Source organism: Phycodurus eques, chromosome 9, assembly GCF_024500275.1.
Source record: "Phycodurus eques isolate BA_2022a chromosome 9, UOR_Pequ_1.1, whole genome shotgun sequence".
Taxonomy (NCBI): Eukaryota; Metazoa; Chordata; class Actinopteri; order Syngnathiformes; family Syngnathidae; genus Phycodurus; species Phycodurus eques.
Window position 1 is genome coordinate 7,978,038 of NC_084533.1, and position 16,927 is coordinate 7,994,964.

Sequence of the window (16,927 nt, forward strand, 5' to 3'; positions counted from 1 at the left end):
CCACACTAGCGCATTGTCTCACTGAATGTCAAAGGAGGGAAAATTGTCCCAGCGACGTGACTGATGGTCATTTTGCCGACTAAGAGGCTGCTTTTCTACAGCCTGTGAGAGAATGTGCAATGGCGGGGGTGGGTTTCAGAGCATTCAGCAACACGTCCACAGCTTCTGAAAGCTGAAACAATGTCTCAATTCTTGACCAATTTGAAGCCTGAGTTCACATGCTTTGTGATTCTTTTATTTTCTGTGATGTGTCAAATTTAAAAGGCATTTTTTTTGTCTGTTTGGTTCTATTTAAAATGACATTCTGAAGTTCACTGCTACATGATTTGACACCTACAGACCCTTTCCAAAAAAATCTGAATATCATGAAAATGTTTATTTCCATCATTCCATTCAAAACGTGAAACTTGTATAGATTCGGGGCCCACAATTTAAACAATTTCAAGTATTTATTTGTTTATTTTAACACAATTTGGGCTTCCAACTCATATAACCCACTAAATCAAGAATTCAAAAAATTTGAATACTGTGAAGAAATCACCATTTACTTATCGGTTTTTGTAGAAAAAAAGAAATTTGGGTCACAAATCAATCTAAATATGTTGCTTTCAAAACGATGTTATATGATACTTTGTAGGGAATCCCTTTGCTTGAATCACTGCCTCGATGCGCCGTGGCATTGAGGCAATCAGCCTGTGGCATTGGCTGGGAGTTATGGAAGCCCAGATTTGCTGCTTTAAGAAAGCAGAGTTTACCGACACCTACACTGGACATAGCACCCCAAATCATGACTGACTGTGGATATTTCACACTGGACCTCAAGCAGCTTGGGTTCTGTTCATCACCAGTCTTCCTCCAAACCCTTGGACCTTGATTCCTGAATGAAAGGCACACTTTACTTTCATCGGAAAAGAAGACCTTGGACCACTGGCCAACTGTCCAGTCCTTCTTCTCCTTGGCCCAGTTGAGATGATTACTACGTTGGCTCAGGCTCAGAAGTGGCTTGACCTGAGGAACCTGACAGTTGTAGCCCATCTCCCAGATGCATCTGAATGTGGTGGTTTTTGAAGCAGTGGATCTCTGCTAGATTCTTGAATCTTTTTGATAATCTGCTGAAACCCACGGTCATCTCTTTTGCTGGTGCATCTTCTGCCACAATTTGTCCTTCCACTAGATTTTCTATCGATATGCTTGGACACAGCACTCAGTGAACAGCCAGGCTCCTTCCCTATGAACTTTTGTGGCTTACCCATCCTATGGATGGTATCAATGATGGGATTCTGGCCAGTTGTCAAGTCTGCAGTCTTCCGCTTATGGAACCCAACTGAGACAATTGAAGCAAACTGAAGCAATTTAATGACACCTGGGGAAACCTGTGCAGGTGCTTTGAGTTTAGTCGATGTTTAGTGTCTGACACTCAGTTTAAAGCATCCATGGCCTGTAAAATGTGGCCTGATTTCTTCACTGATTTCTTCACTGATTTCTATTATATATTTTTTAATTCCTCATTTTGTGGGTTTTATGAGCTGGAAGCCCAAATTATGTAAAAATAAACTAATAAATACTTGAAATTGTTTAAAATGATGTGGGCCCTGAATATATAATCCATAAAACTTTAACGTTTTAAATTGAATTATGGAAATAAACTTTTCCATGACATTCTATTTTTTCTGTAAAAGGGTCTGTAATAGAGATAGATATATATCTATATAGATTATATATCTATCTCTCTCTATCTCTATCTCTCTCTCTATATATATATATATATATATATATATATATATATATATATATATATATATATATCGCTCTCTCTCTCTCTCTCTCCCTCTCTCTCTCTCTCTCCGCGGTGCAAAGAAGGTTGGGGAACACTCCTCTGGTGCATTGGTTCTCCAACTTATAGAAGTTATGAACAATAAAGAACATGTTTGTTCAAATATAACATTTGAAAAAACTTTTTTAAACAATTACTCATGGTTACATGTTTAAAGTGCTTTCAGAGGAGCTTATTAAAAAGCTGAGGATGACCATAACTATTTTTACAAAAATGTATATCTTGGCACTGACATCAATAGTTTGTTTTCTTTTTTATATAAATGAATGCTGCAGACCAAAGCAACTGTAACAGTTTTAACAGTCTGAAATATTGTTTTATAAATTTTTTACTACCTGTCCATGACCCACCCAAAATGCTCCATGACTGTTGGGTCCTGACCCACCAACTGAAAATCACTGCTCTCGTGCCATTTTAGTTATCTTTGTAAAGGCAGAATCTTTGCTACATCTCCAATGTTGAGTCTCGTTAGATCATACAGGTGTACCGAACATTTTGGCCGCTGAGTGTATTCTCTTACCCTGGTCCAGAATTCCTCATAGAGAGCACAGGCGATCAGACAGCGCTCGAAGAGAAAACGAACTCTGTGGTCATCACAGAAAACCTTGGTTTCCTCCATCTCTCGCTGAGGCTGTGCTGTCACCTCTGGGTCCTCTTTGACATCTGCGTCTGTCTTGTTTGAGTCTACACAGACGTCCAAGTGTCAAAAAGGATGTATCTGGCTTAACATTTACAAGACAATGTCGGTGTGATGACATCACCTTTGTTATGGTCTTGAGTGTCTTTCTTCAGTTGGGCGACCTCCCAGTCCAGGTAGGCGTGCCAGCCACGCAGCTGGGTTTGATCAAGCGGCTTCACATGGAAGTAAGGACGTTTGATCTATAAATTAAATGGATACATTTGTATGACCGACATATTTTTTGGATAGCAAAACTTGTACACAGCGAAGGGCATTTCTAGATTGTTTCCAACTAGAATAGAAAACCAGTGGAATTACAGTGGTACCTTAATTTATGAGTTTAAGTAGTTCCATTACCAAGCTGATAACGCAATTTACTTGTATATTAAATCAATATTGCCCATTGAAATAAATTGAAATTCAATTCATCCATTCAAACTCCCCAAAACCACCAGAATTTCTGAATCCTTTTAATAAAGAAATTGGAACGAAAAACCTGTTTTTATAAAGCGTAATTACTGTGTGTTGGGACAAGCCGGAAGGCACAACAACTGTGTGCCTGAGCTGTGTGCCCATAAGTGGAGCGTGGCCTGGTAACCGTTGGCCGTCAGGAACACGGCCGGTGAGTCTCTGTGAGCGCCTGGACATGACCTTTGGCCTCTTGTAGCTCCTTATGAGGGTTCTCATTTTATACTTGTGTGTTTGACTATTTGTACTTTTCAATTAACAGCTGAAAGTGTATTTGTGACTGTGACTCTTTTTTTTTTTTTTCTTCTTTACGTCACTCAAGAGGCAGCGTATCTCAATAGCAACGTGACAAGACTTCCCAAAAATGAAAATCTGTCAAAATGCAAAGTTTGGTTGGTATGGCCACTTTAACCTGAGTACAACACAGCAAGAATGTTGAAAACCAGATGATGGGTTCCAGATAAATTTAGCTTTTTGTGTGATATCGCCTGGAGAAAACCTGGTTTTAAAAAAATAAAATAAACCTTCAAATTAGAGTAAAACAGTTTGACTTCATTACTCAACATATCCCTACCAAAATTCACATACTAATGTCATTAGCCATGCTGAATACGATTTTGAATTTATTTCTTACTGAAGATGTTCAATAAATGGCCCTAATTAGCACAAAATGACCAAATATGTTTGTCAAAATGTCATTTATTTAAAGGTATGGTCAGAATTTTTAACCAAAAGAAAAATAATGAAGCTAAGCTATAATAATTTGGACATAACATATGAACCCATAATGCACACATTTTAAGATGTCAACATTGGTTACCATATTAACAGGAGGTTTGTCACAGAATTAAGTGATTTTAATTGTAACGAACGCTATTTCTCAGGAAGTACTGGATGGATTCGGCTGAAACTTGTTATAAACCTACTTATAAAGCTGTTGTGTGCAACTATGAAGTTTGGCGTTACACAGGTAATTCTACTTGATGTTATAGATGTCTGAAGTTGTAAGAGCCCCATAAAGCTAGTAACCTTGACAATATCATCTTGGGAAATAGGCATTCTAAATGGTCGAAAATTCTTCTGTGAAGAAGAAAAGTATCATGCAAAAGCTGTGAATATTTGAAGCTGTTATCTTGAGTAAATACTCAAGTATATAGATCATGTAAAAATTAGTGGTGCTCAAGCCACGGACATCCGTTTAAGGATTAAGCTCTGTTTCACTGTCTGTCTTTCCCCATGCAAAATGACTGCATTCTTCAAATGTTTGCTCAAGACACTGACATACCGAATATTCATCCACGTCACTACATGAGTTCAATGTGGACTGGTAATCTCATAGTTTAGCTAATGTTAGTTCATGCTCATTCTTTGGTCAAAATTACAAGACTATACAATCGTTGAAAATTTACCAACAACCACGCGCAAAGCAAATTACAGAAGCACGGCATTCTTGTTTTTTTCCTTCTTTCGTGGTGACTTAGAAATTGTGGCCACTCCATTAGGAACAGGAGAGGAGGTGAACGCGACCGCATATGTTGTTAGCCGTTTTTAAAAGACTGTTTCGTGCTTTGTTCGTAGGAGCGGCAAACAAACATATTACTGAGGTACAGAAACTAAATTAATCACTCTGACAATTTAAGGGAAACCATGTTTTGTTTAATCTAACTCGCCCTGAGGAGGCATTTTAAGTGGTCATTCCATGTTTTTTCGAAAATTCAAACAAGATGGCAGCCACTTGTCACGTTGCTAATCTAAAGCTCGCTCATAGATCACATTTTGGCTCACAACACAAGGCAAAAATAAATAAACTAAAAAAAATATGTGACAGCTCATAACTCAAAAATATTATAAATTGGAGCACTCGAAAACTAAGGTACAACTATATTAACTCATTCACTGCCAGCCTTCCCAGTTAAAATGGATATTTGACTGCAAAAGCCGTCAATGGCAGTGAATGTGTTAAGAATCTCCATATGTAAGCAATGCTTTTTTTTTTTTTACAGTAGCGCATCAGGAACAATGAATAAAGAATGATCCAGAGAACAATGAAGGTCCAAGAATCTAAAAAGCTTGTCAACAGTAAGATAATAAATAAATCATCACTCACCGTATCTTCAAAGTTCCATCTCTTGCGGACTTCATTTTCGTTCTCCTGGTAAATTTTCTCCCTCCGGACCAACACCTGTTCTCTCATCCTCTGCATCAGCTCCTCCTAAGCAAAGTGAACATGGACCCAACAATGACATCACCTATATTCTCAGTTCAATGGGTCTAGGTGTAATGTGGTGAAAAGTTCCTCACCGAATCTGTGCCCTCAGGTGTGGCAGGCTCTTCCTCTCCAGGCGGCCTCTCTTCGCCCTTCTCCTTGGCCTGTTCAGCACGCTCCACTTTCTGACTCTCACGGCAAAAGGCCCTCACCTCCTCATATTCCTCCAGAGAAAGTGTTTCTTTGGGGTCACTGTTGTTCAGGTGGACCTTGAACCTATACCAGATGTCACATGCAACAATAATAAAGTTTTTTTTAAATCACGACTAGTGAGGATAAGTGGTAAAGAAAATGGATTGACGGATGGATTGTAAGCACTGGAGAATAGGCGTGTCTTACTTTTCATAGTGGGTGTTGTAGTGCTGCGTGGGAACTTTGAGGACTCTGTCTAGCACAGCTGTGGCATTCCTCAAGTCTCCTTGCTCCTTCTCCCATTCGAAATACAGATCCCATAGCCGGTTTGAATGGAAGTCCAGGCCTGCTGCTACAACCGCGTCCTCAAACACACTGGAAGTTAAGGATGGATATGAGCCAGGAAAACATTAAGTACAATATTTTTCAGTTTTTATTGACCATTGCTAAATTTGAAGTTAGATCATTCTGTGTTGTGACATAATCCCTAACATCGCTGTGGCTTAATACATTTAACTTTAACATCCGTAAACTAATTAGTTTCCTAATACAAGATGTATCAGCGGATCAACTCTTGTCGCCGAAGTTGCGTGTGCTTCGCTGTTCCACTAGGACCACAACCAGGGCCACGACCCGCAGCACCTCAACACGAAAATATAAAAGACCAGTGCAACAAATACGACACGGGCTGATCTGATGAGCAAAAATGTTGTTTAAACGTAAGAGTAGCAAGAGAGGATGTCCGTTCCAGAGGTGGGGAGAGTAACCAAATATTGTACTCAAGTAAGAATACTGTTACTTACTGACAATAATGTGACTCAAGTAAAAGTAAAAAGTAGTCCTCCAAAAAATTACTTGAGTAAGAGTAAAAAGTACACAATGAAATAATTACTCAAGCACTAAGTAAATAGTGAGTAACTTTAGATTTTTTTTAACCACAGCATGAACATCAATAACAAAAAAATTATTACAAAATAAAATGCAAATTCTGATGTTACTGTGTGTGGGCATGTGTGTATGCATGTGTGTATGCAGTCAAAACATCTGCAATTTACTGCACGGTGTTATAATCGTGCTGAAATATCCATGTTTAGGCAGACAGTGCCAGACAAATACTACAATACATGAAAGCTGTTGTTTTTGTTCGTCTAAAAGTAAACATGATGAGTTGCGCGCCGTTGCCTTCATGGTAATGACGACCTTCCCAACATGGCCACCACGTAGGCACGACATTGAGCCGGGCTGGCTGATCTAGTTTTAATACCTATGCCCGGCCGGGACGCCAAATAGAAGACGACGTGTGAGGTCATTTGACTTTCTTGTGTCGTTTGATTGGTGAGCAAACAGCACCAATGCGGAAGTCTAAGTCATAGTCTCGCTCACGAAATAGTTGATAAATAAGCAAATATTGATCAATAAAAGTATCGACCGACTTTTACCGTAATTTCTTGTCTATAATGCACACCAATGCATAATACGCACCCCCAAAGTTGACCTTAGAATTCTGGAAAAAAACTTCTACCTATGTATCATGCATTTTTACAATGCATGATTTTGCTTCTACCCATATGATCAAAACATGAAGTATTGTCTCTGTTTTGTTAGTTTTTCCAAAAAATTATTCTGAAGTTAAGCACTTTATTTGAACATGTAATACTTTCTTTATTTACTTGCTCTTATTGTGAAATTCACAGCTCTACTTTTATTTAGTAAATGAGAAAACACACAGTTGTGCTCATATGTTTGATTACCGAGGCAGAATTTGTAAGATGGGTACAATTCTTTAAAGAAAACATGACGAGCCAGGCGAAACATTTTATTTTATTGGGATTTAAATTAAACGGTCAAGCATTTCAGAAAAGCATTATCACTTAACAAAACATAACCATAAAGAAAATGATGGTTGTTGTTCAGTCAAAAAAATAAATAAAACATTTTCACAAAATCTGCCAGGGTATGTAAACTTATGAGCACAACTGTACATGTATGAAGTCATAAGTACCCCTGTCATATTGGAATGAAAGTGTAGGCTACACCTTTTTCATAACCACTAGGTGGCGGTGGTATATTAGAATAATAGTGTACACCTCTCTCATAACCTCTCGGTGGTTATGGCATATTAGAATGAAAGTGTACAGCTTTTTCATAACCTCAAGATGGGGGCATACATTCATAAAATGAATTCTTCTATTGGGCTTCTATTGGGAAGCCCAATAGAAGAGGACGTGTGAGGTCATGTGACTTTCTTTTGTCGTTTGATTGGTGAACTAGACTTAAACGTCATTAGCGCTCAAATTATATGGGCGCAAACAGCGCCCAATGCAGAAGTCGTAGTCTTGTGCACGAAATAGTTGATAAATAAATGTAGCAAGCGACATTTAGATAATTGTAACAGAGTAAGAGTACCGTTACCGCTAGCTGCCAGCGTTCAAGGCGTACGAAACAGCCTATGACGACAGCGAACCCCCAGCAAAAACTCATCGGATCTATACGGTTCACGTATATGGCCTATTTTGAGTTCAAAATGACGAATTTCGCCAAAAGACGACTGATTTGCATGTATGTTCGTAGTAAAAGAGTATGAGTACTAGATTGGCCTGCCAGCAGTCCAGACCTGTCTCCCATTGAAAATGTGGCGCATTACGAAGCGCAAAATACGACAACTGACCATTAAGCAACTGAACTTGCACAACAAGTAAGAACGGAAATAATTTCACCTACAAAGCTTCAACAATTAAGGTAACGTCACTGCGGCTGTCCCTCGCATACTTTTTGAAAGTGTGCTGCAGTTCTCCTCCAAGTTGGGGGTGTCGCTACAGCTGGTATTGGATAGGACACCACAGGGTGGAGTTTCCGCTGCATTTATTTTTGCCATTTCCGGTAGCCGTTTTTACTTTCCTTTCAGTAACAAGGAACAAAGCAACAACAATGGAGGCCTTTAGTGTCCTCAGTTCCCCAAAACTTATTGAGTATTGTTAAAAGGTGATGTAACACAGTGGTAAACATCCTCCTGTACCAGCTTTTTTGGAACGTGTTGCAGATATCAAATTCAAAATTAGTGAATTTTTGCCAAAAAAAACAAGTTTACCAGTTTGAACATTAGATATTTTGTCTCTGTCTCTGTATTTTGTCTCAGTTCTACACAGCGGTCATCGAATCAGTTCTGTGTTCTTCCATCACAGTCTGGTTTGGTGCTGCTACAAAAAAGGACAAACTCCGACTGCAACGGACAATCAAAACTGCTGAAAGGATTGTCGGTACCCCCCTACCCACCATTGAGGACTTGCACGCTGCCAGAACTAAGACAAGGGCGTGCAAAATCCTCTCGGACCGTCTGCACCCCGGTCACCGGCTCTTCCAGCTCCTTCCCTCAGGTAGGCGCTACCGATCAACGCAAACAAGAACTAGTAGACATTCCAACAGCTTCTTCCCTCTTGCGATCAACTTCTTAAACACCTAACCTATAATTCCATTACAACAAGCTGGAAATGTTTTGACTTGAGTTCGTTGTCACATTTCTGTGGGGCCAATTATGTATTACTCGTGCACTCACTGTAGTTGTCTCGCCATGCTGCACTATTAGCATATACTGGCCACTCATGCCAGAGTAGCATCTGCTCCATTTGCACACTGATTGAGGAGTATCTGTAACATTTGCACAACCAACATTGTCCCAGATGATCGCACTACTCGTCACTTTAAACAGCATACACTCAGTCTCAGCGCCCTTTGCACAATGGTCATTGCACCGGACTATTGCAATATTAGTCATTCGAACTGCTCTAAGTGCTAGAGGACTCTGCATCTTTTTGCACAATTGTTTTTTGTCAATGTCTTTATGTCCCCAAAGTGTTCTGTAAATTGACTGACTGTTGTACTAGAGCGGCTCCAACTACCGGAGACAAATTCCTGGTGTGTTTTGGACATACTTGGCAAATAAAGATGATTCTGATTCTGATTATGAGTCTGTAGTGTATTCAATTACATACAAGTTGAAAAGCATTTGCAAATCATTGTATCCTGTTTTTATTAAAGTTGTACACAATGTCCCAACTTCACTGGAATTGGGGTTTGTGCACACACATATACTAACCTCTGATAGAAACCTGGTACTCCATCCAGTTTAGTAATAAAAGCCCCCAGTTATATGAAGAATTACAGTGTGTGTGTGTGTGTGTGTGCGCGCGCGCGTTTACCTGCGAATATGCTTGGGCGACTCGGGCAGGTTCATGTCCAGTGTTCCCAACAGGAGATTGATGTAGTGGATCCACAGATCGACACTCAGAGGGATTGACTGGAGCCCCTGAACACACACCTAACAAAACACATGATCGGCACCAAAGCCTCTGAAAACCAATGAAATACAAGCTTGAAAGAAAAACATAAAATACTGCGCTATCACTGCAGTCATGACAATATGGCCCCAGCAGTTAAACATTTTTGAATTCTCTTTACCTCCGCTGCTTTGTCGTTGTTACCAGCACGACGCTCCAAATCAGCAAATTTTTTCCAATAGCCATAACAGAGTGGAAAGCGGGCAAGAAATTCCATCAAGGCTCTCTGTGACGCTCCAATGTGGCCCTGCCAGGAACAATGTTGTTGATCTTACATGATTAATAACGCGTCATGATGTATCAATCATGTCTGTGTGGCCTAGACTGACACAAATATATTCTTCTCTGTTTCTGTATAAACCTCAAGCTCTTACCTCTTGCTCACAGTACTGCAACAGGTCGGTCCAACTGGTGAAGTCTCGAGGGTTGTCGTGTGCGGCATTCCAAAGACGTTCAAAGTCTGCTGGCAGATCGCTGCCCTCGTCCTCTGTGTCTGGAGGCGCTGAGAAGAAAGCAGTTTCTGGCTGTGCAGAAGCCTCAGTGGCTGAGTCTGTGCAACCGTTCTCATCTGACATCTCTGGAGGCGGTAGCGTGGAAACCTCGGCAGCTTCCATGGCTATAAAATGGCACATGAATAAAACCTTCACATTTTTCCATTAACCATTACACCTTCAATTGGTTGTTTTGGAGAGAAGAAATATTGACACGCTGCAAAATGTCAGTGTGGATTAAAGAAAAGTATCAAATTCCTAGTTGTAATTTGTAATGTTATTGCACAGTTGCACATAACTTACATTGGCAACTGTTCCGACACACAACTGAAGTACAGATCTTTTTTAACTGTAGCCTGTCTGACATTAATAAATGGTGATTAATAATGTTTCAGAGAAAATGGAAAGTGTTTTTACAGGTGCAGATCTTGCAACTGTGTCAAGGCACCTGCTCTGTACAACTGCTAGTCCTTGTATGATAATTCTTATGCAGTTTTCTTTCAGTTTTGAAATTCCCCCATGATGCTTCAATACCAACAGGTGCATGTTTCTGTGGGAACCAGTGCAAATGAGGTGGAGAAACAGACATGTACACTTTCATGGTTTAAAAATTCCCTACCATTACCACAAGTATTTACCTTGATTTAACACACACTGAAAATCTAAAAAACATTTTATAGATTGGTCAAATTTGATCTGAAGCATCCTCAGTGTTCACTAACTTTGTACCGAGTACAAAAAATGCCCAACTGTAATCCCCTTGCATGTGGGAAAAGAGAGTCACAGACACCCATGAACTTTTCAGCCTTTCAGTGAACTTCAGAAGAAACAGTAAAACAACAAACCTAGGCAGGAGCTTCTGCCGGCCACAGCTCACACACATCACATGCCACACCATCAGGACCCAACTCTTAAAAGGCACTAATCTTACACAAACACTACAAATACCTACAGTATTTTCGATACATTTTATGCATTTTTGTGTGTGTGCTTCCAACGACATTTCCAATGTGTTCAAGAAGTTTGATTTGCTAAGTTTAAATGTGTTTAAAGCAGTGTAAAACTATATTAAAAAATTGTTTATGTGGTCTCCGTTGATTGGACTTTTACCGATAGGAAAGTATCCTCTGCAATGAACGGCACTTCACTGTATATGGTGTATTACATATTGCATAGTGTGAATGATAATCAATTTATATTATAATAGTAACCATTTATACAGTGGTGTCTTGCGATATGAGTGACCCGACTTACAAGTTTTTCGAAATTCGAGCCGTCATTAAAATTTCAGGGCAAAATTTAGGGTATTATGATTGCTATCAAGTTAAACTGTTGAATGCGAAGGTAAGTCTGTAACACTTGCGCTCAGGTGGGGATACGAACCTGCTAACCTCTGCCCCAACTACCACAAATGGCTCCTCTCTTTTACCTCCCATTCATTCCCTCTCACACCTAACCTTCATACTATCGCCATCACTGCTGTCATTCCCTTCACAATCTCCCCACTCTGACCCATTCACCCCACACCAATGTCCTCCCCTTGTCCACAGAAATTCCTCGTCTTCCATGAAGGTCCTCTTTTTCAGAGTCGCCATTTAATCACCAAAAAAAAAAAAAAAAGTCGCCATTTAATCACCAAACAATTCACCATGCGTTCCCCGCGTCCGACCTCAAAACCCCGCTATGAAGAAACCATGACCAATGTGATACTAAAAGCGAATAGCAAGTGCTGTACTCTTTTTGATAAGTGCTCATTTTTCCAATTGACCGTGAATGCATTTAAACGCCAGTTAGCCTAACTTGGGCTACTCACGGCTACCTTCTTACCAAGCACCTCTGACTCGGACGTTAATCCTACGATCATGCCGAACGAACCACTACTCCAAACATATGTCCAACACGTCGCGTAACATCGCTCTAACTTGTATTTAGCCTTGTTCAAGGTACCTGAAGGCTCTCCGAGGTCCCCATTACTGTTCATTTCCCCTTCCGCCGCCATGATTGCAAAGCTCGCTCCTGCGTCAATAAACCGCGCCGCCTTGACGTAGCGTCATTCTGACGTTCCCGAATGCGTCGGAAATGAGGCAACAACAACAACAATGCTTCTCAAACCTTTTACAAGTACCACCTAAAAAATACTTAGCTCTCTAAGTACAACCAGCATGACCAACATTTAAATACAGTATAGTGAAGGAGGACTAAGAGTTTCCCAAAAACAACACAGCGCTTCTATTCATAAAATGTATATATTACTGTAATAGCCACTGTCGCTATTATGCACAGTTGGAACGTTTACACATATATATTTAACATTTAGAATGAACATTTAACATTTTATATATATATATATATATTTACATTTCACATTTATATATATGTTTAACATTTAGATTTAATATTTGTATTTGGATGTATATTTAACATTTATATTTAATATTTATATTTAAATTTACATTTAAATTTATGATTTAGGTGCAACATTTGATATTTGGATTTAACAATAGAGTTGACAAATATAGTTCTCAATGTGAAGAAAAGTGACTCTTGAAAATTCACCAGTTTTTTTAAACACTCTTTGAAACTAAATGTGACAAAATGCTGCTGTTATTTTCAGAGCGAGCCACTTTACAAATGGCACCCCATACTGAACTGCAGTAAACACAAAAGGTAGACTAACTAAAGTGTAGAAACTATTTTGACAAATTATTAGGTTAGTTTATTAGGTTATGTACAGTGCCGTGAAAAAGTATTGGCCCTCTTCTCAAATTCTTTTTTTTGTTTTTTTGCATAGTTTCCCCCACTTACATATTGAAGACCATCGAACAAATGTATATGAATCAGATAAAGATAACCCAAGTAAACATTTGTTTTTTGTTTTTAATTAATGATTTGTTTGTTTGTTTGTTTTAAAGCTACTTGGCCCTGTGTGAAAAGGCCCCCTAACCCTAATAACTGGTTGTTGCACGCTCAGCAGCAACAACTGAAATCAGAATCAGAATCATCTTTATTTGCCAAGTATCTCCAAAGAAAACACACAAGGAATTTATGTCCGGTAGTTGGAGCCGCTCTAGTACGACAACAGATAAGTCAATTGACAGAGAACCCTTTTGAGACATAAAGACATTGAGAAAAACAGTCACTGAGCAATAAAACGTTGCTAGTTATCTGGTAATGCCGGTACAATTTTTGTAATTTTCTTTTATTTATATATTTTTGGGACAATTGTGCAGAAAGATGCAGAGTCCCCTAGCACTTAGAATGACTAATATAGCAGTGGTCCGGTGCAATGACCATTGTGCAAAGGGCGCAGAGACTTCAAGGAGTGTATGCAGTTTAAAGTGACTAGTAGCGCGATAATCTGGGACAATGTTGATTGTGCAAACGGTGCAGATGCTCCTCAATCAGTGTGCAAGTGGGGCAGATGCTACTCTGGCATGAGTGGCCAGTATCGGTCAACAACAGATATGCAAATAGTGCAGTGTGGCGAGACTACTAGAGTGAGTGTACGAGTAATATATAATTGGCCCGACAGAAATGTGACAACAAACTCAAGACAAAAAAAAAAATTGGCAGCATGTTGCAATGGAATGGTAGGTTAGGTGTTTAAGAAGTTGATTGCAAGAGGGAAGAAGCTGTTGTCTGCTAGTTCTAGTTTGCATTGATCGGTAGCGCCTACCTGAGAGAAGGACCTGGAAGAGCTGGTGACCGGGATGTGGAGGGTCCGAGAGGATTTTGCATGCGCTTGTCTTAGTTCTGGTAGCGTGCAAGTCCTCAAGGGTGGGTAGTGGGGTACTCAAATCAAGAATTTTCTATCACTGGCAAAGAGTCTTTCACATCTCTGTGGCGATATTTTGGTCCAGTCTTCCTTGCAGAATTTTTTTAATTCACCAACAATGGATGGTTGTCAGGCATGAACGGGCTTTTTAAGGTCATGCCACAGCATTTCAATCGGATTCAAGTCCAGCCTTTGATGAGGCCACTCCAAAACATTCATTTTGTCTTTTTTTCCCCAAGCCAACCAGAATTGCCACTGCTCCATGTTCTGTCCATTTGAGGATTACATCTCTCACCACGGTTTGTTGGAATATCCTACAGCTTTAGAAATGGCCTTAGCCCTTTCCAAACTGAAAGATGCAAATTACTTTGTACCTCATCTGTTCTTGAATTTCTTTGGAGCGTGGCATTTTGTTGCAGCATTTTGAGATCTTTTGGCTGATTTAATTTTGTCAAACAGATTCTATTTAAGTGATTTCTTGATTGAACAGGTCTGGAGGTAATCAGGCGTTGCCGTGGTAAGTGAAAATGAACCCCCCAAAAAATGTAATTGGCCACAGTTAATTCATGATGTAACTTGGGGGCGGGAGCATTTTTCACACAGAGCTTTGATTAGTTTCTTTCCACTGAATAATAATAATAATAAAAAATCATTTAAAACAGCATTTTATATTTACTTGTGATATTCTCATATTTACATTTGTTTGACGATCTTAAATATTAAAATGGAGAAACTACTCAAAAAATATAAGAATTTGAGAAGGGGGCCAATACTTTTTCATGGAATTGTATAAGGTAACAGCATTGAAGAATGCAACCTCACGTAGTAGTAGATGTAATGCCAAATATCTACAGACCAAAAAAATAAACGTCGGTGGGCAATTCATTCATTCAGCGATACAGTGGCGGCAAAAGTACTCAAACTCCGTACAATACAACAAAAATCCTATTTTGACAGAGTATAAGTACAGATATCTGGTCAAATGTAGGGTATAAAAGTAAAATCATCAGAAAATTAAATTATCAAGTATAGATAGCTGAAAATGCTACTTACAGTAGCTACGGAAAGTATTCAGACCCCCTTAAAAATTTCACTCTGTTATATTGCAGCCATTTGCTAACATCATTTAAGTTCACCCCCCCCCCCCCCTCATTAATATACACATAGCACCCCATATTGACAGAAAAAAACTGAATTGTTGACATTTTTGCAGATTTATTAAAGAAGAAAAACTGAAAAATCACACAGCCATAAGTATTCAGACCCTTTGCTCAGTATGAAGTAGAGGCATCCTTTTGTGCTAATACAGCCATGAGTCTTTTTGGGAATGATGTTTTTCACAGCAAGATTTGGGGATTCTCTGCCACTCCTTGTAGATCCTCTCCAGTTCTGTCAGGTTGGATGGTGAATGTTGGTGGGCAGCCATTTTCAGGTCTTTCCAGAGATGCTCAATTGGGTTTAAGTCAGGGCTCTGGCTGGGCCATTCTAGAAAAGTCACGGAGTTGTTCTGAAGCCACTCCTTTGTTATTTTAGCTGTGTGCTTAGGGTCATTGTCTTGTTGCAAGGTCAACCTTCGGCCCAGTCTGAGGTCCAGAGCACTCTGGAAAAGATTTTTGTCCAGGATTTCCCTGTACTTGGCCGCATTCATCTTTCCTTTGATTGCAACCAGTCTTTCTGTCCCTGCAGCTGAAAAACACCCCCACAGCATGATGCTGCCACTACCATTCTTAACTGTTGGGACTGTATTGGACAGGTGATGAGCAGTGCCTGGTTTTCTCGACACATACCGCTTAGAATTAAGGCCAAAAAGTTCTATCTTGGTCTCATCAGACCAGAGAATCTTATTTCTTACCATCTTGGAGTCCTTCAGGTGTTTTTTTTAGCAAACTCCACGCGAGCTTTCATGTGTCTTACGCTGAGGAGAGGCTTCCGTCGGGCCACTCTGTCATAAAGCCCCGACTGGTGGAGGGCTGGAGTGATGGTTAACTTTCTAGAACTTTCTCCCGACTGCATCCCTGGAGCTCAGCCACTGTGCTCTTTGGGTTTTTCTTTACCTCTCTCACCAAGGCTCTTCTCCCACGATTGTTCATTTTGGCCGGACGGCCAGCTCTAGTAAGGGTTCTGGTTGTCCCAAACGTCTTCCATTTATGGATTATGGAGGCCACTGTGCTCTTAGGAACCTTAAGTGCAGCAGAATTATTTTTTGTAACCTTGGCCAGATCTGTTCCTTGCCACAATTCTGTCTCTGAGGTCTTCTGGCAGTTCCTTTGACCTCATTGCTCTGACATGCACTGTGAGCTGTAAGGTCCTATATAGACAGGTGTGGCTTTCCTAATCAAGTCCAATCAGTATAATGCAACACAGCTGGACTCCAATGAAGGTGTAGAACCATCTCAAGGATGATCAGACGAAATGGACAGCACCCGAGTTAAATATATGAGTGTCACAGCAAAGGGTCTGAATACTTATGGCTGTGTGAGATTTCAATTTTTGAACTTAATGAACTTAAGGGCTCTGAATACTTTCTGTACCCACTGTATGTACAGTAATTATTTGTGCCTTGTTACTTCCCACAACCACAGCGATAGGATTGTACAAGCATTTTTCAAAAGGTAGTTCACATCCTCTATGTCCCAACATTAAACATATAAATGAGCTATATACAGGGAGATTGAAAAGTAACCCCCTAATTTAAAATACTTATTTATTCATGTTGTAATATTTTTCTCAATTGTTATAGTGTATGAGTGGCCAGCCAGAAGTCCTGACTTAACACCCTGCGACTTTTTTCTGTGGGGTTGGTTAAAGGAGTAAGTCTATTCTACCAAACCAACGACTTTGGAAGAACTTGAAAGGCGAATACGAACGTTCCTTGTGAAATCAGTTAATACGGTTTCCAGGCGGCTTGACAAACTGGTGGCCAATGCTTGCCCACATATCAAATTTTA

At 39.8% G+C, this 16,927-nt stretch overlaps 1 protein-coding gene across 1 annotated transcript in view; it reads right to left on the reverse strand.

Moving 5' to 3' along the window:
* si:ch211-114c17.1 (pre-mRNA-processing factor 39) overlaps positions 1–12,215 on the reverse strand; it is a 24,329-nt gene extending 12,114 nt beyond the window's left edge. The window contains exons 1-9 of the mRNA XM_061685239.1: positions 12,152–12,215; positions 10,088–10,329; positions 9,835–9,960; positions 9,576–9,694; positions 5,587–5,754; positions 5,283–5,463; positions 5,089–5,193; positions 2,596–2,713; positions 2,355–2,518 (exon numbers count right to left, since the gene is read on the reverse strand). Coding sequence (XP_061541223.1) covers positions 2,355–2,518; positions 2,596–2,713; positions 5,089–5,193; positions 5,283–5,463; positions 5,587–5,754; positions 9,576–9,694; positions 9,835–9,960; positions 10,088–10,329; positions 12,152–12,203 — 1,275 coding nt within the window. The 5' untranslated portion in view covers positions 12,204–12,215. The remainder of the gene's footprint in view (positions 1–2,354; positions 2,519–2,595; positions 2,714–5,088; positions 5,194–5,282; positions 5,464–5,586; positions 5,755–9,575; positions 9,695–9,834; positions 9,961–10,087; positions 10,330–12,151) is intronic.
* Between the last annotated feature and the right edge of the window lie 4,712 nt (positions 12,216–16,927).